Here is a 27,015-nt window from a genome sequence, read left to right as displayed (position 1 = left end):
GAAATCACGGGTTTGTAATGTGGTTAGTCACCGAATAAAGGGCACAAGCACAACACGGGTAGAAAAAGAGGGAACAAATATATCTAAATTCATCTGAAGGTTACCTAAATAGAAAAAAATGCCTTCGTCCTCCACAATGTGCATGTATATGAGTCATAAAACACTACTAATAGTTGCAAACCAATACTCAAAATCAATGACACACCAGGAAGCTATCACACATTCTAACCAAGTCAACTAGTCAAGCACCAAGTCCACAAATAGTTAGTCAGAGTTGACTCATGTTAAGGTATCACAACAATCGAATATCAAATCATGGCTGACACATCTACATTGCCCATCATCAAATACCAAGAATCAAAACAATTTTCGTTCAAGGGGCACAGGGAAGCATGATATTGTATTCATCGGAACGTATTTTTGTATTTTTTTTTTCAAAGCAATAAACTACCCTAGAAAGCAATAAACACACCAAAATAATCACACAACAATAAGTAAATGCTGAAATAAAAGGAAAACATACCTAATATGTACAGGTAAAGTGAAACCCCCCCCCCCAAACCAAATCAGATAATGTCCTCATTGGCTCAAGGGGTACCGAACCATCATCATCATCAACAGCATCACTGATGGCCTTGGCCATCATCACCATCATCATCATCACCACCTTGGCCACCATAGCCGCTACTGCCCGCTCCAAAACCCCCGTAGTGGGTAGTCGTGAAGGTGCCCATGGAACCGGGGGCTCCGTACCCCTCTGCGGGGTAAGTAAACCAGGAAGGGTGCAGATGATCTGGGGCAATGTAGCCCTGCCTGGCGTACTGATCGTAGAAAGGGAACATAGTCCTCTGGTGATCCGCGGCGAACTCATGGAAACCGAGCTCAAGTCTGCCCAGCCTCTCATGAATGGCCCCTAACTCCTCTGAAGACCCATGCTCCTCCTGTGGAGCCGGACTACCTCTCTGTCCCGACCCCCTCTCTCTACGCCCTCCCCTCCGGAAATAGGTGCGAGGCGCGGCCTCGGGCTGTGGCTGGGGCTGGGGCTGGGCTAAGGGTGCTGCCTGCTCACCTACATATATGTAATGGGGCTGACCCCTAGTAAAACTGGTGAGCCCGGTGGTGTCTGGTAGAGTAAAGAGAGCGTTCCTTTGGAACATCCATGACATCTGACCGGGAAGAAGCTCCCCGTACTCAGAGTGCACCCTGTAAAGGCTCCCAAAATACTCTAAATCTAGCAGGTTGTTACCCCGGACCGCGGCATGGTCCCTCTCAGCAAAGTTTGCCACCGCTATGGCAATGTGGGTGACCAAACCCCCTAAGGCAATATCGATCGAATAGCGGTGGGTGGCAGTAGTAAGCAACTGCATGGCCAAGTGATGGGCCAAATTCATCCTATAACCTTCATTATTATCCAACAAATACCCCCCGAGCACCTCCAACTCTGTGCTCCTCACATTCTCCTTTTGGTCCCTCCCGAAATTCATAAAAGCCATAAACCTGAACCAAACAAAAGGGACGGGGTGTTGCACGCTAGAGGCGTGCAAATGTTGCATGCTACCAGGATTGAAATCTCCAGTCAATTTCCCCCATACCTCATTATTGTTATGCCCCTCCCCGGGGAACCTATTATACTCCACATTCAAACCAAAAATAGCACCAAAATCCTTTATAGGCATATCATAATCATTATTAAACAATCTAAAAGAAACTCTAGTGACATCCTTGTATCCATTCTTTCTAACATTAAACGACCTAAGGAATTCAAGAGTAAGATCCCTAAATGTCAACCTAACCATGGAAAACATATGTTTCATGCCCACCCCATGAAATAATCTCCTAACATCCTTCTCGATACCCATATCATGCAAAGTTTTCTGACAAATAAATCGAGTAGGGACTACTTCCGTAGCTTGAGGTGTGCAAGGCGAGTTTGTTGCTCCTCACTAGCAAGAATCATGGTCGGGAAAGCCGAATCCGGTGCAAACTGAGGTGGTGGTGGTGGACGACTTGTGGAAGACTCCTCTTGTCTCCTTGTTGCTCCCGTGCAAGTTCTTTTTGGCCTTGAACCCATTGTTGAAGAGTTATGAGTTTTTGAGATTTTGGTGAGAATTGGGGTTTTTGTGGGGAGTGAGAAAGGGTGAAATTTGTTTGGTGGAGGTTGAAGAGGATGTGATGAGGATGATTTTGATATGTGGATTGATGAATTTGAGTGAGAGATGAGGGAGATATGGAAGTTTGAAGTTGCTAGGGTTTGAAGGTTAATGGGGTTTGTGAGAGGATGAAGAAGATGAGTGGAGGATGAAGTGAAGAGAAAAGGGTGGAATCCCGTGGTTAAACTCGGCCAAATCTCCCTTCGCCCGCCGGGCCGACGCCCGCCCGACGGGCCTGTGGCTCGTGAGCCGCCCGACGGGCACAGGGCCGCCCGTCAGGCGAAGAGCGACGTTTTTGCTTCTTTCCGCACGCGCCCGGTCGGGCGGCTCCCGCCCGTCGGGCCTACGGAAAATTTGGCGAATCATCCCCCGTATCTGGCCGCCCGTCGGGCGAAGGTATGCCCGACGGGCGGAGAGCAACTTTTTCCATCATTCTCCGCGCGCCCGGTCGGGCGACAATCGCCCGGCGGGCCAGGAGCAATTTTTCTCCTTACGAATTTTTTTCTATCTTTTTCGTACTTAAGAGCTAAACCTGTACATCATCAAACACCCAAAAAGCCGTAATACTCTCTCCTCACCACTCAAAAGCAAAGGAAAAGCTACAAAACACAAACAAAGAAATTAAAAACTAAACTATCGAAAGCAATGAAATACGGGTTGCCTCCCGCAAAGCGCTGGTTTATTTCTAGGTCCCGCTCGACCTTGTTACCTTGAATATGCAGTTTATGAGGCGGAGGGATTGAGGTGAAGGACCTCAACCACTCCTACAGTAGCCCCATCATGGTACAACTTCAGACGTTGCCCGTTGACCTTGAATCGTTCAACATTATCATTCTCTACTTCAATAGACCCAAACTTGCTTACCATAGTCACGGTGAACGGCCCAGACCACCTAGACTTAAGTTTTCCAGGAAATAACTTAAGCCTAGAATTAAAGAGTAGAACCTTGTCGCCCACCGTGAACTCTCTATGCAAAATGTGATTTTCGTGCCACTTCTTGGTCTTTTCCTTATAAATCCGGGCACTATCATAAGCTTGTAGTCGGAATTCATCGAGCTCACCCAATTGAAGTAACCGCTTCTCACCGGCTAGCTTTGCATCCATGTTGAGCTGTTTGATTGCCCAATAAGCCTTATACTCCATTTCTACTGGTAAGTGACACGCCTTGCCATACACCAACCGATACGGGGAGGTACCAATAGGTGTCTTAAAGGCGGTTCTGTAAGCCCATAGAGTATCATCTAGCTTATCGCTCCAATCCTTCCTAGACTTCGCTACCACCTTCTCAAGGATAGATTTGATCTCCCGGTTGGAGACCTCAACTTGACCACTCGTCTGAGGGTGGTAGGCTAGCCCGGTGCGGTGATAAACCCCATACTTGCGCAGGAGCGCATCCAGACGCTTCTCATGTAAGTGTGACCCTCCATCACTAATCAAAGCGCGCGGAACCCCAAATCTAGGAAAAATGATCTTCTTGAACAGGGAAATGACTGTCTTAGCATCGTTAGTAGGTGAGGCAACGGCTTCCACCCACTTGGACACATAATCTACAGCAACAAGGATATACAAGTTACCCTTGGACGATGGGAATGGTCCCATGTAGTCGATTCCCCACACATCGAAAACCTCAACCTCAAGGATCCCGTTCTGTGGCATCTCATACCTCCTCGAAATAGTGCCGGCCCTCTGGCACGCATCACAAGCTATAATAAAAGCCTGTGCATCCTTGAACATAGTAGGCCAGTAAAAACCACATTGTGACAGCTTAGCGTTGGTCTTTGCCGGTCCATGGTGACCACCATAAGGTGAAGAATGACACCTACTGATAATACCTTGGACTTCCCATTCCGGAACGCAACGCTTGGACAACCCTTCAGCAGTCTCACGAAACAAATAAGGGTCATCCCAGAAATAGAACCGAACATCATGTAGGAATTTCTTCTTCTGTTGATATGTAAGATCGGCCGGAAGAATACCCCCTACAATGTAGTTAGCAAAATCTGCGAACCATGGTGACTGACTGGCAAGTGCAAGTAAGTGATCATCCGGAAATGAGTCATCGATCGGTGTAGGCACTTTACCATCATCATATCTCAATCTAGACAGGTGATCTGCAACAACATTCTCAGCCCCTTTTTTATCGCGAATCTCCAGATCAAATTCTTGTAGCAGTAGTATCCATCGAATAAGCCTGGGCTTGGCTTCCTTCTTTGAGAGCAGATACTGAAGAGCCGCATGGTCAGTATAGACTATCACCTTGGACCCAATCAGATAGGTGCGAAACTTGTCCAAGGCATAGACTATGGCTAGAAGCTCCTTCTCAGTAGTAGCATAATTAACTTGAGCTTCATCTAAGGTCTTACTTGCATAATAGATGGCATGTAAAACCTTCTCCTTTCTCTGACCCAAAACTGCCCCAACTGCATAATCACTTGCATCACACATTATCTCGAACGGAAGATCCCATTCGGGAGAACGAATGATGGGAGCCGAAATCAGTGCCTGTTTAATCCTGTCAAAGGCCTCAAGACAAGCATCAGTAAACACAAACGGGGCATCCTTGAGGAGGAGCTGGGTAAGTGGTTTAACAATTTTAGAAAAATCCTTGATAAAGCGACGATAAAACCCCACATGACCAAGAAAACTTCTAACACCCTTCACATTAACTGGAGGGGGTAATTGTTCAATCACTTGGACCTTAGCTCGATCCACCTGAATGCCCTTATCAGATATCAGATGTCCCAAAACCACCCCTTCAGTAACCATGAAATGACACTTTTCCCAGTTCAAAACTAAATTACACTCTTCACATATTTTCAAGACTTTAGTCAGATTTAACAAACAAGCATCAAAAGAAGTACCATAGACGCTAAAATCATCCATAAACACTTCCATGATAGACTCAATAAAATCAGAACAGATACTCATCATGCAACGTTGGAAAGTAGCAGGTGCATTACACAGACCAAAAGGCATCCTACGATATGCAAAGGTACCATAGGGACAGGTGAAGGTGGTCTTTTCCTGGTCGTCTGGATGTATGGGAATTTGAAAGAAACCAGAATAACCATCCAGATAACAGAAAAACTTGTGATAGGCCAGCCTTTCTAACATTTGATCAATGAAGGGAAGGGGAAAATGGTCCTTTTTAGTAGCAACATTAAGACGCCTATAATCAATACACATGCGCCAACCTGTGACTACCCTAGTTGGTATCAACTCATTTTTTTCATTTCTCACCACAGTTGTCCCCCCTTTCTTAGGCACTACCTGAACAGGACTCACCCACTTAGAATCAGACACAGCATACACAATACCCGCATCAAGCAATTTCATAACCTCGGCTTTTACAACATCTTGCATGACAGGGTTCAAACGACGCTGAGGTTGGATGCATGGTTTATGATTTTCATCTAGATGTATCCTATGCATACAAAAGTCAGGGCTAATACCCTTTACATCATCAATACTGTACCCAATGGCCTTTTGTGCCTTTTCAACACAATAAGAAGTTGGGATAACTGGTCTGCATCAAGTGCAGTACTGACGATCACAGGGCAAAGTTGTTCATCATCTAAAAACGCATACTTAAGGTTAGCAAGAAGAGGCTTAAGTTCGGGTTTCTTTACCTCTTTAACAGAATAAACCGGCGGAACTAACCTCTTCAATTTGGTGCTCTCCGGCCCAGATTCTCCACCATTAAGAGCCAACTCCAGAGAATCCACTTCAGCACTCTAAAAACTGCTATCACCTGCAGAAGATTCACAACAAAGCACTGCCTCCAAGGGATCTCTTTCGAGAACTTGGGAGACGTTATCACGAGTAATAAAATCAACTACATCTATGCGATAGCATTGTTCCTCCTCTAGCATGGGACTTTTTAGGGCACTATTCAGATTAAAAGTCACCTTATCATCCCCAACAGACAATGTCAATTTCCCACTTTTAACATCAATTACCGCCCCCGCCGTGTGAAGGAAGGGTCTACCTAAGATTATGGGAATTTGAGAATCCTCCTGCATGTCTAATACTACAAAGTCTACAGGTATATAGAATTTACCTACTCTAACAGGGACGTCCTCTAAAACACCTAAGGGGTATTTGACAGAACGGTCGACCATTTGTAGAGTGATATTAGTAACCTTAAGCTCACCCATATTCAGTTTAGTATAGACAGACAAAGGCATGACAGACACACTAGCACCTAAATCACATAGAGCCTTATTAATAAATACAGTGCCAATGTTACATGGGATGGAAAAACTCCCGGGGTCTTTAAGTTTAGGTGGAGACTTATTTTGCAAATAAGCACTACATTCCTCAGTGAAAGCTACAGTCTCTACCTCACAAAAAGCACGTTTCCTGGTCAAAATATCTTTCATGAATTTAGCATAAGCAGGAACCTGTAAAATTAATTCAGTAAAAGGAACCGTTACCTGCAAATTTTTGACCACTTCAAAGAATCTGCCAAACTGCTTGTCTAGTTTATTCTTGAGTTGTCGGTTTGGGAAGGGGAGTGCAATAGGCGGTACTTGAATATCTGCCCCCTTCTTAACCTCAGTTGTAGTCTCATTCCCATTAACTACCTTTTCAGCTTCCTTTTCATCCATAACTATTTTCGGGATTTCCTCAGTGACTAGATCACTAGCAGACACCCCGGAATGAACCTCAACCGGCATAGAAGGACCATCATAATCCCTACCACTCCTCAATGTAATTGAATTAGTAGTCTCCCTATTTTCGGGCTGTGAAGGAAATTGGCCCGGTGGCCTCCCTACAATAGTAGTAGCCATCTGTGCCAACTGTGTATCAGTGATCTTGTTGTGAGCAGTAAGAGCATCAATCTTTGCATCCTTTTCACTTAGAGATTTTTGCATTTGTAGCATCATGTTTCTCATCTCTACTAGCATAGGGTCAGGCTGTGTGGTTTGAGGTGGTGGTGGTGGAGGTGATGTGTGTTGTCTAGGGAACCCAGGTGGTCCACTAGACTGTTTGTTGTAGTTGTTCCGTGGTTGATAGGGTTGGTATGGTTATTGTGGTGGATGTTGGACTTGGTGAGGGTTCTGGATATTGTTGCTCCTGTAGGATAGTAGAGGGTTGTTTTTGTAGCCCTCATTGTAAGAGTTGGAGAATGGGTTATTTTGTTTGTAGGATTGAAATGCGTTACACTGTTCAACAGAGCTCCTACATTCCGGCGCATAATGACCAGACATTCCACAACTTTCACAAACAGTAGCAGGTTGGGCACTCATAGCAGCTACACTAGCAGGTTGGGCAGATTGAGTATTGGCTGCTTGCATATTATCAAACTTATAGTGTAAAGCAGTCAATTGGGCAGTTAATTGTTCAATAGAATTTAAATCATGCTTACCACCCCTATTAGATATGAAGGAAATAATGCCCTTGGTCCAAGTATGCATTCTATGTTAAGTCTAATAAATGCGGTTCAGTATTAATTAACAAGTTAATAATTCAGTGAGATCAAGTGAGCTGAATGCCTAGCTAGAGGCCGCTTCAGTTCAAGTGGAATTAATGATATTAATCCACAGCTTACTCTTGACTGAACCCGTAGGGTCACACAAATAGTACGTAAACGGATCAAGTATTTAATGGCATTAAATACTCCATCTATGGATATTCGGAATCGACGGATCTTGGTTTCAGTGGGAGCTGAGATCGTCACAGGCAAGAAATGAATACTCCGGAAACGATGATATTGCCGGAAACGGAAATATGGATCGTATCGGAAATATAAATATTATCCAAGTCGTAGATGTTGCCGGAAACGGAAACATGGTACGTATCGGAAAATATTATCGGAAATGGAAATATTGCCGGAATCGTAAATATTGCCGGAAACGGAAATATTGTCAGAATCGGAAATATTATCGGAATCGGAAAATAATTCCGGAAACGGAAATATTAAATATTTGTTCGAAACGAAAATTAATTCCGGAATCGGAAATATTAAATGTTGTTCGTATCGGAAATGAATTCCGGAATCGGGAATTTAATCGGAAGCGTATCGTACGAATTAGCATCGGACGAGGCCCGCTAGACGAAGGGCCAGCACGAAGCCAGGCCATCGCCCAGCGAGCCGCACGCAGCAACGCACGCCTCGACCAGGCCCAGCGCAAGGCAGGCCCAGCGAAAGGCGCGCGCGCGCACGCAGCACCGCACATGGGCTGTGCGCTTGTCGTGGGCCGCAAGGCCTGCGCGGGTGCACGGCTTGTACGATGCGTGTGCGGGAAATCCTAATTCTATTAGGATTTATGAATTGTCATATGTATCATAACCTAACAAGATAGACCTCTAGGATTTCCATACTGGGCATTGTGAATGGCTATCTCCTAAATCACCTCCATAGCTCTAGGCACCTCAAGTTGCATGAACCTCCCAGTGGCAGCTGAATCCAACAAACATCTAGACTCATTGCCCAGACCATTATAAAACTGCTGAATCAAGAACCAATCTTTCAAACCCTGGTTGTTGAATCTCTCAGTGCGGGCATTCTCTTTGCAAATCCTTGAATCTCTCCCAGTGCGGGCATTCTCTTTGCAAATCCTTGAATCTCTCCCAGACCTCGAACAAACTCTCATCCGCTTGTTGTGAGATACCTAATATCTGACCCCTCAGACGAGCCGTTTTCTCAGGTGGAAAATATTTAACATAAAAAGCAAGAGCCAAGGATTCCCAATTAGTGATTTTCAAAGCCGCCCGATTCAACCCATTAATCCACAGTTTAGCTTTCCCACTCAAAGAGAACGGGAAAAGTATCTCCATAGTCTGCTCCGGAGTCAATCCCTTTTGCTTGATGGTGGAACAATATTGGATGAAGGACTGAATGTGAAGATTCGGATCTTCACCTGGTTCCCCACCGTACTGGCGTCTCTCGATCATGTTAATCAATGCAGGCTCAATCTTGAAGGTCTCAGCTGCAATAGAAGGCATGATCGCCTTTGGTAGCACGGACAGACTTGGCTTAGAATAGTCTGTAAGCCGTAAGGTAGGTGGCGGCATCAGATTTTCGTCACCCATCTCTATCTCTGAAACTGAATCTGTATCTAAAGGAAAAAGATCGCCAATATTATGATCAGAATCAGAGTAATTCCCACACTGTGCAATGAAAGTTCTTCATCTACGAAATGTTCTTTCGGGCTCAGGATCGAATGGAGTAAGATTACTAGTACCTACGGTCCTGGGCATAGACAAAGACAACAAAACAATGTGAGATTCGGTCTCAAGGAACGTGAGTTCCTTGAGTAGTAACAAACAATAATCTAGGATAAGCAATCAACAACAGAAAATAAAACCGTTTCCCCGGCAACGGCGCCAAATTTTGACAGGCTTAAGTCGTATCACCTAATCAAAAATAACCTAAGGTCCACTAGCTAGGTAGCAAGGGAAGTTAGGATCGAATCCACTGGGAAACAGGCGTTCTTTCTACTATCAATTAATTAATCTAGACTATTGTGAACAAGAATTGGTTGGTGGTTTATATGCTAAGACTACGAACGATAATTAAACAAGGATGAATCAATATATTAAGGAATCTAGGGCATAGGTTCACCAACAAATAACAATCCAGAACAATGAACAATCACGATAATCAACAAAGTAATTAATTAGATTAGCATGCTTTCTCAAATCGATATTAATCATAGACTTAGAATTAACGGGCTCTCGATACGTATTAACTCTAATTCCACCTATTGACACAAGCCTAAACATCAAATTGCATCTCTCGAATCTTAATTTGATATTGCATAACTACCACAATTAAACCTGCGCAAATCTAATTGTATAGTGGAATAAACCAATCAATAGGAATCAATTGTAATGCCAACAATCATGATTATTCAATATCCCTTCATATCATTCATGGATCCCCAAACCCTAGAAATTAAACTACTCAAGCATATTAACAATAAACAAATCAATTGGCATGATTGAAAACATAATTAAAGCTTAAAAAAGAATTGAAATAAAGAATAATACCTAATTAAAGAACAATGGCAAATGAAAGCTTGAATTTTTTATTGAAAATAAACTAAGTGTTTAGAACAAATTAGAGAGAAAAACTAAGTGTTTAATACTAGAATATGAGATAATAAGATGTCTCCATAAATTAACTAAGGGCTGTATTTATAGTTTAGCCCAAAAAGCATTAAGAAAAACCGGAAAAGTTAAGTAAACCGCGCGCATGAGACGTCCTGGGTTGTCGTCACCCGGTCGGGCGACCAGCTCGAATCCCGCCCGTCGGGCGTAGGCCAGCCCGCCGGGCGGAGGGAGACACTTTGATTCCATCTGCACGCGCCCGGTCGGGCGCCAGAAGGCGCCCTGATTCGCTGGGCGCCCGATGACGCCTTCTAACGTCCTGATTCGATGGGCACCAGGCGAAACTCCGCCCGTCGGGCGCCTTCTGACGTCCTGATTCGCTGCTTGCTCGCCCGATGGGCGAGGGGAGATCAACCGGGCGAGAAGCTCTTCGTCCGCAACACCGAGCCTTGTTAATTATGCAATCTAATTTGTAATTATGATTAATTTGTTATAAATTAGAATAATTTAGAATTAATTTGATTTTCATAATTAATTATAATTTAATTAGATACCTATGATTAAAAACCACCATAAAAATTGTAAATTTATGTTAAATTTTAAATTTTTATGACCTAGTCTTGAATCCATGTTAATCGGAAATCAATTAAATAATAAATTTTCGATTTTTCGCCCTAAAATTATGAAATTAATATTATTTATTAATTTTTCATTAATTTTGAATATAAATTTTAAATTTTTATGCGATTCACTCATATAACTTTCACGCACAAAGCAAGGGAGCTCGTCGCCCATGCGGTACGAATGCAATGAGCAAGGCCGTGGTGCACGAGCACAAGGCAGCAGCCCTGCCTTGTGTCGTGGGCTGTGTGCAATGGGCGAATGGGCGAGGGCGAGAGCAAGGCCGAGCAGTCGCGTGTGGGCAGCAAGCGAGCTGCGCCACAGCGCGCACTGCCTCGCGCAAGCGTGCGGAGCCTCGCGCGCAGCGAGCGCAAGCTCGCGTACCACGAGTGCTACGCCCAGCGTCGATGCCTCGCGCGCAGCGAGCGCCAGCTCGCATACTGCTGCCTCGTGCGATGAGCGCAAGCTCGCGTGCGGGAAAGGCAGGCGCGCAGCGAGCGATGGCTCGCATGGATCGAGCGCGCGCAGCGAGCGATGGCTCGCATGGATCGAGCGCTGGAGAGCGCGCGCAGCGAGCGATGGCTCGCATGGATCGAGCGCTGGCGAGCGAGCGCAGCGAGCGATGGCTCGCGTGCATCGAGCGCTGGCGCGCGCAGCGAGCACCAGCTCGCTTGATGCCTTGCGAAGGTGAGCAGCAGCGATGCGACGCAGCGCATGGGCTGCGCGCACATGGCCATCGATGGCTGTGTGCGTATGGCCCATGGGCGTGCGTTGCGTGGGATTGTTGCGATGCGATTAGATCGTTTTGAAATTTTAATTTGAAATTTTCAGTTTACGTAATTTTAATTAATTTTAAAATTAATAATTTAAATTATTTTCTTGGATTTTAATTTTGAATATTGTAATTATAATAAATTTTATTTATTCTAATTATTTTACTAAAATTAAAATCATGAATTAATTTAAATACGACTGAAATTAAATTAAACTTTTTGGATTCAATTATAAATTTATATGAGCTTTAAATTTTAATTAAATTTGTATGTTTCCGGTTAGATTAGAAATACATTTTTATGTTTAAACTTAGTAAAGCATATGAATTTATTGGTTTAAGTGGGAGCCCTTTTTAGTCTTAAACTCTTGATTAGGTCTACAAATCCTTAAGGTTAAAACAACTTGATTAGAATTAATAAGGACTGAATAATTGGTAGATTATTGGTACCCTTGATTAATTGCTGCAAATATTTACGTGATGCATAATGTGTTTTACTAACCAGCTACGTGGGCCATTCATGTTAATGAATGGGTGAATGGTATATATTGTATATGTATTGTTTTGCAGGTTATGAAGTGACTAGTATGGCCCAAATAGGATAGAAAATATGGTCTGCGTACCATTAATTTGAATGTAATTGGTCAAAAGTACCAAAGTTGTTTTTCAATTCAAATATGGTCTGCGTACCATCAAATAGTTGTAATTAGTTTTAATTATAGCTTATTCTATTTGAAGAAAATGGTGCCTCCCACGGAGATTTTCAAGACGGACTTTGAAGTTAAAGCTTCAAGATGAAGTCGGGCCATACTAGATCACATTTATCTTATGCATGTTTTAAGTTATTTATTGCTTTTAAATATGTCTTAAAATGCATGAGATCAAAAGCTTGATTATGTTGCATGATTAAGGATTTTAGTTCACTTAAAATCTAACCAACATAGTAAGAGCCTTAAGTTCCAAACTTAAAAATTGAGTTAAAAGGTGTCATGCCAAAATATACACTTGCTTGGATATCCTTTACATCAATCTAGTAATAGTTTTCGCTCAGCGAGGTGTTACTTATTGGTCCTAAAGGGGCAAAGTACACAAATAATTGTGAGTACATGTTAGTTTTGGTGAAACTCAACGATATAAGTAAGGAGTCCTTTTATGTCGTGGCAAAATCGATAGGTTTACCTAATAAGTTCTTAGACGTACCTATCAACCAAGAATAGTTTCTAGACTATTAGCAAAAGGCTTTTGCTTACCTAAGATGTTTTAGGATTAAGTCGACAAACTGTGCTTAGTTCTTCAATGATTTTAGGATCTTGGAATCATTTTATTCACACCTGCCGGAACACATAACTTGAATAAAATGCTTAATAAACATTGAATTATGCATGTATGCTAGAATTTAAGTTTATTAAGAGAAACTGTGAATGGTTATTTATTTGTTTATTCTTTTCAATTGTAGTTTTAAATATGGCAAACAACAATCAAAACATCATCATAGGTTCTGAGCTTATGGTCAAGCTGAACCTGGCAAATTTTCTTGAATGGGAAGCTAAGCTAGTTGAAATAGTCAAACTCAATGGACTTGAGTATGTACTGTCACATCCCATGCCAAGCTACTATGCCAGAGACATGACCCCTGAGAGATTTTACGCCTGGGATGCGGATCTCAAAAAGGTTATGAGTCTCATGCTGAACAATATCCCTGATGATTGGGCTAGAAGGTTTGTAGCCTATGAACCTTTTACGCTCATCAAGAATCTGAGGGATATCTGTCGTGGAAGCACGGAGGACAGGGACCTGAACGTCCATGAATTGATTGAATCAATGTCTGGTCTAAAGGTTGGTTCTCCCAACAGGTGTTATAGGATGGAAATCCAAGAAACACATGTTCAGCTCCTTCGCACTAAACAGAGGGTAGGCGTCCCACTGAAGTTCCATGTGGATCTTATGCGTTCATACTTTGATCGCCTAAGTCTACTAGGAACACCAATAAGCGAAAGGATGGCAGTCTCTATCTTGCTCAATTCACTACACAGTGGGTTTGGTCGCTTCAAGCAACTATACCTAAGTGAACCAAGAGAAGAAACAGTTGCAGAATTTGTTCACCTTGTCAGAAAGGCTGAAATAATACTGGACTGTGAAGCCAAAGATTTACTCAAGGCTAGAAGGAGACCGTTCAAGAAAAGTGGAAAGTCCAAGGGCGATGCTAAATCAAAGCAGGACAAGTCCACATCAAGCTGTCTTTATTGTGATGGAATAGGCCATTACAAAAGAGAATGTCCAAAGCTAAAGGAAGATCAGAAGAACGGAACAGTCGTTCCATCTTCAGGTATTTTCGTTATAGACTGTATACTTGCTAATTCAACTTCTTGGGTATTAGATACAGGTTGTGGCTCACACTTATGTTCCAATCCACAGGGACTAAGAAGAAGTAGAAAGTTAAGCAAGGGTGAAGTCGACCTACGAGTGGGAAATGGACCACGGATTGCTGCATTAGCTGTAGGAACTTACTATTTGTCGTTGCCCTCTGGGCTAGTTTTGGAACTGGAAGAATGTTTCCATGTTCCAAGTCTTACTAAAAACATCATTTCAGTTTCTTGCTTAGATGCTAAGGGATTTTCCTTTTTAATAAAAGACAATAGTTGTTCGTTTTATTTTAAAGAGATGTTTTATGGATCTGCTAGATTAGTCAATGGACTTTATTTATTAGATCACGACAAACAAGTATATAACATAAATACCAAAAAGGCCAAAAAGGATGATTCAGATCTCACCTATCTGTGGCATTGTCGATTAGGCCATATAAACTTGAAACGCTTAGAAAGACTTCAAAAGGAAGGAATTCTAGAACCATTTGACTTAGAGGATTATGGTAAATGCGAATCATGTTTACTTGGCAAAATGACAAAGCAACCTTTCTCTAAAGTTGGAGAAAGAGCAAATGAACTATTGGGTTTAATCCATACAGATGTATGTGGACCAATGAGTACAAATGCTAGAGGTGGTTTCAGCTACTTTATCACTTTCACTGATGACTTCAGTAGATATGGTTATGTCTACCTAATGAAGCATAAGTCTGAATCCTTTGACAAATTCAAGGAATTTCAGAGTGAAGTAGAGAATCAATTAGGCAAGAAGATTAAGGCACTGCGGTCGGACAGAGGCGGTGAATATCTGAGCTATGAATTTGATGACCATCTGAAAGAATGTGGAATTCTATCAGAATTGACTCCTCCTGGAACACCACAATGGAACGGTGTGTCGGAACGGAGGAACAGAACCTTGCTAGACATGGTCAGGTCAATGATGGGTCAGGCCAAACTTCCATTAGAATTTTGGGGACATGCACTAAATACAGCTGCACTCACTATAAATAGAGCTCCGTCTAAAGCTGTCGAAAAGACTCCATATGAATTATGGTTTGGAAAGCCTCCAAATGTGTCTTTTCTGAAGATTTGGGGATGTGAAGTATACGTCAAACGATTAATTTCAGACAAACTTCATCCAAAATCTGACAAATGTATCCTTGTGGGCTATCCAAAGGAAACAAAGGGGTATTACTTCTACAATACATCTGAGAACAAGGTGTTTGTTGCTCGAGATGGTGTCTTTTTGGAGAAAGATCACATTTCCAAAATGACAAGTGGGAGAAAAGTAGACCTAAGAAGAAATTCGAGTCGAACAACAAACTCTAGAGAATGCTCAAGATGACATTCAGGATGAAACTCAGAGATCTTTAGAAGAATCTGGTGAGAATCATGGTCAATCTAGAAATGTTACCCCGCGTAGATCGCAAAGATATAGATCTCAACCGGAAAGGTACTTAGGTATTTTGACGAACGAGAGCTATGACGTTCTATTACTTGAAAGTGATGAACCTGCGACTTACAAACAAGCTATGACGAGCCCTAGCTCCAAGCAATGGCAGGAAGCCATGCAATCTGAATTAGACTCCATGTCTGAAAACCAAGTATGGGATTTGGTCGATTTGCCAGATGGCTACCAAGCCATTGGAAGCAAATGGGTTTTCAAACTGAAAAAGGACAAAGATGGGAAACTTGAAGTTTTCAAAGCTAGATTGGTTGCAAAAGGTTACAGGCAAGTCCACGGTGTGGATTACGATGAAACCTTTTCACCAGTTGCAATGCTAAAGTCTATTCGGATAATGTTAGCAATCGTTGCATATTACGATTACGAAATATGGCAGATGGATGTCAAAACTGCTTTCTTAAACGGCGTTTTAACAGAAACTGTGTTTATGACACAGCCTGAAGGTTTTGAGGATCCAAAGAATGCTAAAAAGGTATGCAAGCTAAAGAAGTCAATCTACAGATTGAAGCAGGCATCCAGGAGCTGGAATATACGTTTTGATGAAGCAGTCAGTGACTTTGGTTTCATCAAGAACGCAGACGAATCTTGTGTATACAAGAAGGTCAGTGGGAGCAAAATTGCTTTCCTAGTATTATATGTCGACGACATATTACTTATCGGAAATGACATTCCTATGTTGAACTCTGTCAAGATTTGGCTTGGGAAATGTTTTTCGATGAAAGATCTAGGAGAAGCACAGTACATATTGGGCATCAAGATTTACAGAGATAGATCTAAAAAGATGATTGGACTTAGTCAAAGCACTTATATCAATAAGGTGCTTGATAGGTTCAAGATGGCGGACTCCAAGCGAGGCTACCTACCCATGTCTCATGGAATGACTCTAAGCAAGAATCAGTGCCCAAAAACACTTGATGAGCGTAGACGAATGAATGGGATTCCATATGCATCATTGATTGGTTCAATAATGTATGCTATGATATGTACACGCCCGGATGTTGCGTACGCACTCAGTGCTACGAGCAGATACCAGTCAGACCCAGGAGAGGCGCATTGGACTGCTGCCAAGAATATTCTGAAGTACCTGAAAAGGCACAAAGATGACTTCCTGGTCTATGGTGGAGATGATGAATTAATTGTTAAAGGCTATACGGACGCAAGTTTCCAAACCGACAAAGATGATTTCAGATCTCAGTCTGGGTTTGTCTTCTGCCTCAACGGAGGAGCAGTAAGCTGGAAAAGTGCTAAGCAAAGCACCATTGCGGATTCTACAACTGAAGCGGAGTACATTGCTGCACATGAAGAAGCAAAGGAAGCTATATGGCTAAGGAAGTTCATAGGTGAACTTGGTGTAGTCCCCTCCATTAAAGGACCAATAGCCCTGTATTGTGATAATAACGGAGCTATTGCACAGGCAAAGGAGCCTAGACACCACCAGAGAGTCAAGCATGTACTTCGTAGATTTCACCTTCTACGAGAGTTCGTTGAAAGAAAAGAAGTCGAGATAAACAAGATTGGAACTGATGACAACATATCAGATCCATTGACTAAACCTCTGCCGCAGGCGAAGCACAACTCGCACACTGCAGCCATGGGAATCAAGCATATTGGAGAATGGCTTTGATATTCCTGTTTAATGTTTTAAAGTTTTAGAGTTTAAATCTTTGTAAAACATTATTGGTTAACCATTCACAATAAATGAAAAGAATTCATTTTTCCATTTAATTTGTGGTTTATTAAATGATGAGTCCCTTCAATTTGACAATATATTCAAGATAGACTGTCAGGACCAGTCCTGAGACTAAGAAATGTCTATCAAGTGAACTTGAATGTCAAAGGTTGAAAATGGTCCCTAGTCGGAGTTTTCTATAAAAATTGGACGCATAGAAAACGTTAGACGATTAGAATGCAAGATGACTAGTAGTTCTGTTTCTTGAACTATGTGGACATGGCAATGTCATAATCATTTGCATAGATACTTACTTTGGGAAGACTAGTATCGGACAAGACCTATGAAACTTTACTGTAAGAGATGAAAATCTGTCATAAGTAAATTTCATTAAAATTATTAGACACTAAATCCTCAATACCTGAGTGATTTGAGATTACTTGTTTGAGAACTGGTTGCTTTGACGTTGACCAACCGTCGCACCGTAAAAGGAGGCTATAAAGGCAACGCTCAGGTAATCACCTATCAAACGAAGTCTAATCTCAAGATCGCAAGATTGGGATTGTCCTCCCATAAATCGGGATGAGATGCTTAAAAGTTGTACAAGGCCACTCGGAGAGCTAGAAACTGTGAAATGCATGGCCGTGCTTGGATGAATCATAGGCTATGATTATCTGTTTATTTGATCAGTTGAACTCTGAAACCGAGGAACACCTCTGGACATAATAAGGATGACAACTCTTACCTTATGTTCAAGAGCAAGCATCGAACGACAAAGGAATTAGGAAATGCACACTTGTCCCTAAGGACAAGTGGGAGACTGAAGGAAATAATGCCCTTGGTCCAAGTATGCATTCTATGTTAAGTCTAATAAATGCGGTTCAGTATTAATTAACAAGTTAATAATTCAGTGAGATCAAGTGAGCTGAATGCCTAGCTAGAGGCCGCTTCAGTTCAAGTGGAATTAATGATATTAATCCACAGCTTACTCTTGACTGAACCCGTAGGGTCACACAAATAGTACGTAAACGGATCAAGTATTTAATGGCATTAAATACTCCATCTATGGATATTCGGAATCGACGGATCTTGGTTTCAGTGGGAGCTGAGATCGTCACAGGCAAGAAATGAATACTCCGGAAACGATGGTATTGCCGGAAACGGAAATATGGATCGTATCGGAAATATAAATATTATCCAAGTCGTAGATGTTGCCGGAAACGGAAACATGGTACGTATCGGAAAATATTATCGGAAATGGAAATATTGCCGGAATCGTAAATATTGCCGGAAACGGAAATATTGTCAGAATCGGAAATATTATCGGAATCGGAAAATAATTCCGGAAACGGAAATATTAAATATTTGTTCGAAACGGAAATTAATTCCGGAATCGGAAATATTAAATGTTGTTCGTATCGGAAATGAATTCCGGAATCGGGAATTTAATCGGAAGCGTATCGTACGAATTAGCATCGGACGAGGCCCGCTAGACGAAGGGCCAGCACGAAGCCAGGCCATCGCCCAGCGAGCCGCACGCAGCAACGCACGCCTCGACCAGGCCCAGCGCAAGGCAGGCCCAGCGAAAGGCGCGCGCGCGCACGCAGCACCGCACATGGGCTGTGCGCTTGTCGTGGGCCGCAAGGCCTGCGCGGGTGCACGGCTTGTACGATGCGTGTGCGGGAAATCCTAATTCTATTATGATTCGTGCGAAGATTAAAATCCTAATCTTATTAGAATTGCTTTGTTATTTAGAGTCCTAATAAAGTTCTAAATTAACAAATCCACATCCTAGTAGGATTACAATTCTTTTTCCATACCTCTATAAATAAGGGCCTAGGGTCATTATTTATACACATGTTTTCAAGTATTCAAAGCTAGGATTTTTAAGCAGAAAAATCAGCCATAACTCTTGCCCATTTAGCCGAAAATAAGTAGTACCTTAAGGGCGATTCTAGTTGGTCAATCTTAAGGCGGATCCGGACGTGCTGTGGACTATCTACGGAGGGACGACACTTGAAGTCCTAAAGACTTGTTCTTGTTCGGTTCGGGCGCAGCTAGGGAAGGCACGCAACAAAGAGTATGCATCTAAACTATGCTAAATGATTATGTGTAAATAATATGTTTTCCTGGCTTTATGGTTTTTTCCGCATGATTTATGAATTGTCATATGTATCATAACCTAACAAGATAGACCTCTAGGATTTCCATACTGGGCATTGTGAATGGCTATCTCCTAAATCGCCTCCATAGCTCTAGGCACCTCAAGTTGCATGAACCTCCCAGTGGCAGCTGAATCCAACAAACATCTAGACTCATTGCCCAGACCATTATAAAACTGCTGAATCAAGAACCAATCTTTCAAACCCTGGTTGTTGAATCTCTCAGTGCGGGCATTCTCTTTGCAAATCCTTGAATCTCTCCCAGTGCGGGCATTCTCTTTGCAAATCCTTGAATCTCTCCCAGACCTCGAACAAACTCTCATCCGCTTGTTGTGAGATACCTAATATATGACCCCTCAGACGAGCCGTTTTCTCAGGTGGAAAATATTTAACATAAAAAGCAAGAGCCAAGGATTCCCAATTAGTGATTTTCAAAGCCGCCCGATTCAACCCATTAATCCACAGTTTAGCTTTCCAACTCAAAGAGAACGGGAAAAGTATCTCCATAGTCTACTCCGGAGTCAATCCCTTTTGCTTGATGGTGGAACAATATTGGATGAAGGACTGAATGTGAAGATTCGGATCTTCACCTGGTTCCCCACCGTACTGGCGTCTCTCGATCATGTTAATCAATGCAGGCTCAATCTTGAAGGTCTCAGCTGCAATAGAAGGCATGATCGCCTTTGGTAGCACGGACAGACTTGGCTTAGAATAGTCTGTAAGCCGTAAGGTAGGTGGCGGCATCAGATTTTCGTCACCCATCTCTATCTCTGAAACTGAATCTGTATCTAAAGGAAAAAGATCGTCAATATTATGATCAGAATCAGAGTAATTCCCACACTGTGCAATGAAAGTTCTTCGTCTACGAAATGTTCTTTCGGGCTCAGGATCGAATGGAGTAAGATTACTAGTACCTACGGTCCTGGGCATAGACAAAGACAACAAAACAATGTGAGATCCGGTCTCAAGGAACGTGAGTTCCTTGAGTAGTAACAAACAATAATCTAGGATAAGCAATCAACAACAGAAAATAAAACCGTTTCCCCGGCAACGGCGCCAAATTTTGACAGGCTTAAGTCGTATCACCTAATCAAAAATAACCTAAGGTCCACTAGCTAGGTAGCAAGGGAAGTTAGGATCGAATCCACAGGGAAACAGACGTTCTTTCTACTATCAATTAATTAATCTAGACTATTGTGAACAAGAATTGGTTGGTGGTTTATATGCTATGACTACGAACGATAATTAAACAAGGATGAATCAATATATTAAGGAATCTAGGGCATAGGTTCACCAACAAATAACAATCCAGAACAATGAACAATCACGATAATCAACAAAGTAATTAATTAGATTAGCATGCTTTCTCAAATCGATATTAATCATAGACTTAGAATTAACGGGCTCTCGATACGTATTAACTCTAATTCCACCTATTGACACAAGCCTAAACATCAAATTGCATCTCTCGAATCTTAATTTGATATTGCATAACTACCACAATTAAACCTGCGCAAATCTAATTGTATAGTGGAATAAACCAATCAATAGGAATCAATTGTAATGCCAACAATCATGATTATTCAATATCCCTTCATATCATTCATGGATCCCCAAACCCTAGAAATTAAACTACTCAAGCATATTAACAATAAACAAATCAATTGGCATGATTGAAAACATAATTAAAGCTTAAACAAAGAATTGAAATAAAGAATAATACCTAATTAAAGAACAATGGCAAATGAAAGCTTGAATTTTTTATTGAAAATAAACTAAGTGTTTAGAACAAATTAGAGAGAAAAACTAAGTGTTTAATACTAGAATATGAGATAATAAGATGTCTCCATAAATTAACTAAGGGCTGTATTTATAGTTTAGCCCAAAAAGCATTAAGAAAAACCGGAAAAGTTAAGTAAACCGCGCGCATGAGACGTCCTGGGTTGTCGTCGCCCGGTCGGGCGACCGTCCGCCCGTCGGGCGACCAGCTCGAATCCCGCCCGTCGGGCGCAGGCCAGCCCGCCGGGCGGAGGGAGACACTTTGATTCCATCTGCACGCGCCCGGTCGGGCGCCAGAAGGCGCCCTGATTCGCTGGGCGCCCGATGACGCCTTCTGACGTCCTGATTCGATGGGCACCAGGCGAAACTCCGCCCGTCGGGCGCCTTCTGACGTCCTGATTCGCTGCTTGCTCGCCCGATGGGCGAGGGGAGATCAACCGGGCGGGAAGCTCTTCGTCCGCAACACCGAGTCTAACTTCCGGGACTCAATCATGAACATCTAAGGCTCCCGTAAGTTGACAAAAGTCGTCCCGAACTCCCTCGGGATCATGTAGTGGCCTAAATCATCAAGAAACGGGCCTAAAAAGACCAATTTCTCACTAAGTATTCCTGAAACTCAAGGCACACTAAAATACACAGATTAGTACCAAAATGGCTCCTAGGAGCTCATTTGACGCATAAAAGTACTAAGGGACGGGGGTGAAAACACTATATAAAACGCACATATCATAGACTGCACATGGATGAAGTCATGAAGGACGGGGGATTGGGAAATGAGAAATGGAGGGTTAAGGAGTTTAGGACCGAGGGACCTCCTTAGTGGCTAAGCACACTTGCAAATCTCCGGTTACATACTCTGAAAGTCAGGCATACTTTGGTGGAAAATTAATAGTCAAAGTTTAGTTAACCCCCAAACTCAAATGTGGCCTTATTAGTTTGCATCAGGGGTCTCAATAAGTTCAACATTTTATTATGACTCACAACTTTAACTTCTGGAAGCAAGGCCACATATCCCAATTGATTGAGTTTACATGTAACTCTGTAGCTCTTGGAAATAAATGGAGATATGCAGACTTGCAAATAAGCAAAGTGAGCAGACCTGCAATGACCCAGAGAGCTGCAGTTCCTAATCACTACCAATAGGCTACACTCTACCTTAAGCATATGGATATTGATTCCTAGTCATGTATAAAACAACTTTGCTAAGATCCATGATAAATCCAACAAAATGTTCCCTCTATCAGAATACATTTATTCCATAAACACAAAGACGTTAGTGAGGTTATTTGATAATTTGATAATGCTGGAAAATGATTTGCTATTTTACACATAAAGTCATCTTCCACTTCATAAAAGGATTTGTGAACTTTATTACTGGACATGTTTTCTTTTCCATTAACTCCTTTCACCAGCTCTCTCTCTACATTCATTAACCCACCCAAATCTCAATTGATCTTAATTCATTAAAGGATTTGTGAACTTTATTACTGGACATGTTTTCTTTTCCATTAACTCCTTTCATCAGCTCTCTCTTTACATTCATTAACCCACCCAAATCTCAATTGATCTTAATTCCCCTTGCCCCATTCTTTTCGTACGTTGTGAAAAATAACGGTGTCAGTACAGCAAATGGTAGCCAATTTAATTACATCTTGTCGTTTCTCAATCACCAAAATTAAGAGAAAACATCATCAAAAGCTGATCATTAAAATTAAAATTAAAATTAAAATCACACTGATCTTTCCAACAATCTACTACTTCCATATCAACAACATATAACCACATCAATATGGAACCTGAAAGTAGAAATCTGTACCTACTCACAAAAATATAGAATTCAAATTGGAAATAAAACCAATAAAATCAATTCAGAACAGGCATTTAAAACGAAAAACATACCTGTATGTAGCTCTTGGTCGTATCATTACTCATGGAAAACCTAACAGTGTTAAATAGAGTTAGGATTGGATTAAGAGATGGTAGTGGGTGGAATGTCAATGGCTGATTGTCCAAACAACCCGTAACCGACATGATTTAAGAGATCGTTAATGTGTTGGGGGAAATTAATTTGTAATTAAAGTGAGGGAGAAGATGGTGGGATCGAATTTAAGGTGATTTTGGAGTTTGATTCTGGATCGAGGTCGAGTTGAAGCTTGTGCGAGTGATTGGAATTGACGGGATCGAATTGAAGTTGGAATTGAAGTTGGAATTGAAAGGTAGACCTCATTAATTTGAAATTAATGAACAATAATGGCGAGGAGGAAGAAGCGGAGATGACAATAATGGTGGTTGTAGAAGATGAGCGCAGTTTCAAGTTGGGCGGGTTATTTTTCTGGTTTTCCTTTTTTTCCTACAATCCTGCGAAATTGGAATGATATGGTGGGACACGTGTGTTTTTTTTTCCAAAAACCCTGCGAGATTGGGATTAATTGGTTGGACACGTGGATTGTGTTTTCGGTTTTAGAAAGATAGCCACGTGGCTTTATAACGGGTATGGTTGTGTTTTTTAAATACTAGGTATAGATAGATTTTTAAAAGGTGTTGATCAGAAGTTGAAGAAACAATGAACTTAAGTGGTTGAGAATTTATTGAATGAGACTTTAGGAATGTTAATTTTTCGTTTTATTAATTCAGATAAGGTAAGATTGGTTTGTATGTTAAAAAAATTCGAATAGAAAGAGAGTATTAAAGGAGTAACAAGTGGCAATCGTTGCAAGTTGACATCCCACGACCCTTGTTTAAAAATAAAACATTGCAAGAAATCTTACATGTTTATCCTTCAAGCATCCTTTAATCCTTCTAACAAAACAAATTATAGAATGTAGTAATTGATAAGTTTGTTAACAAATAAATTTGACTCCTATGCCCCAAGTGTTGCATACCCTTCATCATATAAAACCTAGTTAAAATTGACATTCTTGTTATTATTTATGATTTCTTTTTTCAATATAAACAATAGCTAATCTTGTTCCTGGTTTATTAAACATGTAGCTATCATTGGGTTCTTCTTGTGATTTAACCAATCATAAATACAATTCACGTATTTGATTCCATTAAGAAGAAACGTAGCCTAGCAATAAGATCGGTATTAGGTAGAGTGTGGATATTATACGTCAAGGTTCATGTTTGACATAGTCCATTAATGGAAGTGAAGATCTATTCAAATTACAATTTCTTTAAAACGTATTTAAGTAGATGATCTGTTTATATATTAGATATGTTAAATTGATTTTTCTATATTTATATATTTCTTGCAGGATTTAAAGACGAATAGGCCTTATATTAATGGACAAATGCGTGAAGTTTTAACTTGAAGGCTCAATACATTTTGGACTTTGTATTCTCCAAAAGTCTAGTACTTTGTTAGAAAAACTACTATTACTAGATATTAAGACATTTATGTATAACCGTTACAGGTGCCTACCCTTGTAGTTTTATTTGTTTTTATTTATTTTGATATTTTTTACAATTTATGACATATATGTTTTAGGATGAATTTATGGTTTTGGAATGGTTTAATGATTTTGTAGTGGTTACGGTTGTTGTGGTAGTTGAATTTTTTTGTTGTTGTGATTGCTTGCTATTGGAAAAACTGGTAAGCGCTTTGGAGATAGATGATGGTACTGTGGTGTACTAAATTGCCTCATTGGTTATGGAGGTGTTATTCAATTCCCTCTTTTTGGAATATTTTTAAAAATTTAAAAATCGCACATATTGCTACGGGCTTATGCTTGAGACCAAAGAAATCACTTCAATCAATTGATTTGAAAAATCCATAAGTTTGAAGCAACTGAAACTTTTAATGCTTCGAATAATTGATAGGCGCGAAGCAATTGCTAGTACGTTTTAATAGTTGTTACAATCAAATGCTTTGAAATATTGGTAGGTGTAATGCAATAGTAATCTTAATTGCTTCGCACTTGCTCGAAGCAATTGGATACTTTCAAATGCTTCAAGTCTATTTGCTTCGCACTTAATACGAATCAATAACCCCTTTTAGGTTCGAAGCAATATCCCCTTTTTGTACTAGTGACGGCTTATGACATGACTTTAATTTCTTAAAGTGTTCTCATGGTTAATCCCATACGAATTCCAATAAGTATCTATGCAAATGATTTCTGACATCCATGTCCCATCTAGTTCTAGAAACTGAACTATAAATCAACTAGCAATCTAATCTTCATTAGTCATTGTTCATCCAACCCATTCAATGATCTGGATTAGGGATACTTTTGTGATTCAATATTCAAGTTCACATATGTGAGTTTCTTTATCAGGGATCCATCCTTGATATCCCATTTAAATGAGTTTGAATTACTTGGACTTCATCATTTAATACTAAAACATGATTAAATGAAATATGAAATATAATTTTATAAATGATAAATTTTTAAGCCAAATGCTTTACAATTTATGGGCCTTTAACCCAAAATTAAAACATTTAATGTTTTACAGATGTGGGCCTTTCACCCAATACTTAAAACATTCATGGAACTCAAACTTGATTCCATTTCTGTATATGAGTGTTGTATCTCATTTGTTGCAGAGGTTTAGTATATCATAATTTTCTATTTTTAACATATTTTCTATCAAAATCCTTTCGATGTAACTTGAAAAGATCTCTAGATATGTTTATAAAATGATCTAGTCTTTCATCGCTATTAGAATGATTGTCATTTTTAAAATAGAAAACCATCCAGATGGCAGACTTGTGATCAACCCGAGTTCATTGAAAAAGTCCCAATATAAACCATTCCCTTTTATTTCTTCTTAGGCAATAATGTATTCATTTCAATAATGTAGAATTGCAAAAGATGCTTCCATTTTGGAATACTCCAACCAGTACACAGAGATGTGGGAGATTCATCTTTAGGCTGAGAACTTGGAAACTAATCATTGATTCAGTTTCCCATGCATCATACTCCCTCCGTCCCGGAATACTCGACCCGGTTTGACCGGCACAGAGTTTAAGGAACTTGAATTGACTTATTTAATTTAATAGGTAGTAGTTGATAGTGGGGTATTATTTTAATGTAGTTAGTGGGAGGTGGGTTAAGAGGTGGGGTTGGGGGAGAGTAGGGGTTGAATTTTTAATTATTTTTTGTATGAAGTAGGGGGTAGGTGGGTTAATAGGGGTGGAGTGAGAAATAATATAATATTGTTAGAATATTTCCATTTTTAGAAACAAGTCAAGTATTAAGGGACGACCCGATAAGGAAAACAGGTCAAGTATTCCGGGACGGAGGGAGTATATGGTTTTGAACCTTTGTTACCACCTTTTAATCACGACGCTTAATTGCCCGCGTATGTTTGTGGTTTGCCTAACAATCAGATCCAACTTTTTCTTAGGCAAATGAATGTAGCATTAAAACTTTAATCCATCTTCATTTTCTCTTATCAAGTACTCATCCTACAAGTCCAAATGTATTGGATTTTCTTGATATTATTCTAATGATCTTTGATTTTAGATCCAGAGAGAATGGTGTAAACTCGTCATGATTCAACACTCACGAGTTATCTTGGCGATCTATATATCACACCATACATGATTAATCGTAATGCAAACACCATTAGCAATTTAAAATCTATCCATGTAACTTTTAGGTCATTTTGTTTCACGAGATACCGAATCTTGCTAAACTCTTAGAATTTCCATGTGATATAAGGTGAAGGTTCCTCTTCAAGGTCCTTCATGTTTAACTTTAGTAATAACAGCCCAACTTTACACTTAGTTAAAACATTCATTACTTAGAATTACTCATATGGGTTGAGAGTCACTTTTTAGTCTCTCATTTGTGTTTGATTTAGTAATTACTTTTATAGAATCCAAACTACGCTTTAGATCCTATCTAATAGATCTTTAACCCAATATGATCTAAGTTTCGCCATGGTTCTACTATTGACAAATACTATAAAATCCAACCATTTAGAATTTGAGTGACATTTTTAATAGAGAGATATGTATCTCATAGAACC

General features: G+C 40.7%; 1 protein-coding gene and 2 non-coding genes across 3 annotated transcripts; 2 read left to right on the top strand and 1 right to left on the bottom strand.

Moving 5' to 3' along the window:
- Window positions 1-8,684: 8,684 nt before the first annotated feature.
- Window positions 8,685-8,789, top strand: LOC130460341 (small nucleolar RNA R71). The gene has a single exon (XR_008920234.1). It is a non-coding gene; the product is annotated as a small nucleolar RNA R71 (small nucleolar RNA).
- Window positions 8,790-19,204: 10,415 nt separating this feature from the next.
- LOC130472522 (uncharacterized) lies at window positions 19,205-23,437 on the bottom strand. The gene is made up of 2 exons (XM_056843758.1): window positions 22,939-23,437; window positions 19,205-20,182 (listed from the first exon to the last, which is right to left on the bottom strand). The coding sequence occupies exons 1-2, from the start codon at window positions 22,962-22,964 to the stop codon at window positions 19,771-19,773; spliced, it is 438 nt and encodes a 145-aa protein (XP_056699736.1). The 5' UTR covers window positions 22,965-23,437; the 3' UTR covers window positions 19,205-19,770.
- LOC130460382 (small nucleolar RNA R71) lies at window positions 19,519-19,623 on the top strand. Its single transcript, XR_008920262.1, has one exon. It is a non-coding gene; the product is annotated as a small nucleolar RNA R71 (small nucleolar RNA).
- Window positions 23,438-27,015: the final 3,578 nt, after the last annotated feature.

This window comes from Spinacia oleracea, chromosome 4 (genome assembly GCF_020520425.1).
Source record: "Spinacia oleracea cultivar Varoflay chromosome 4, BTI_SOV_V1, whole genome shotgun sequence".
Classification (NCBI taxonomy): domain Eukaryota; kingdom Viridiplantae; phylum Streptophyta; class Magnoliopsida; order Caryophyllales; family Amaranthaceae; genus Spinacia; species Spinacia oleracea.
This window is presented reverse-complemented; position numbering and strand designations above follow the sequence as displayed.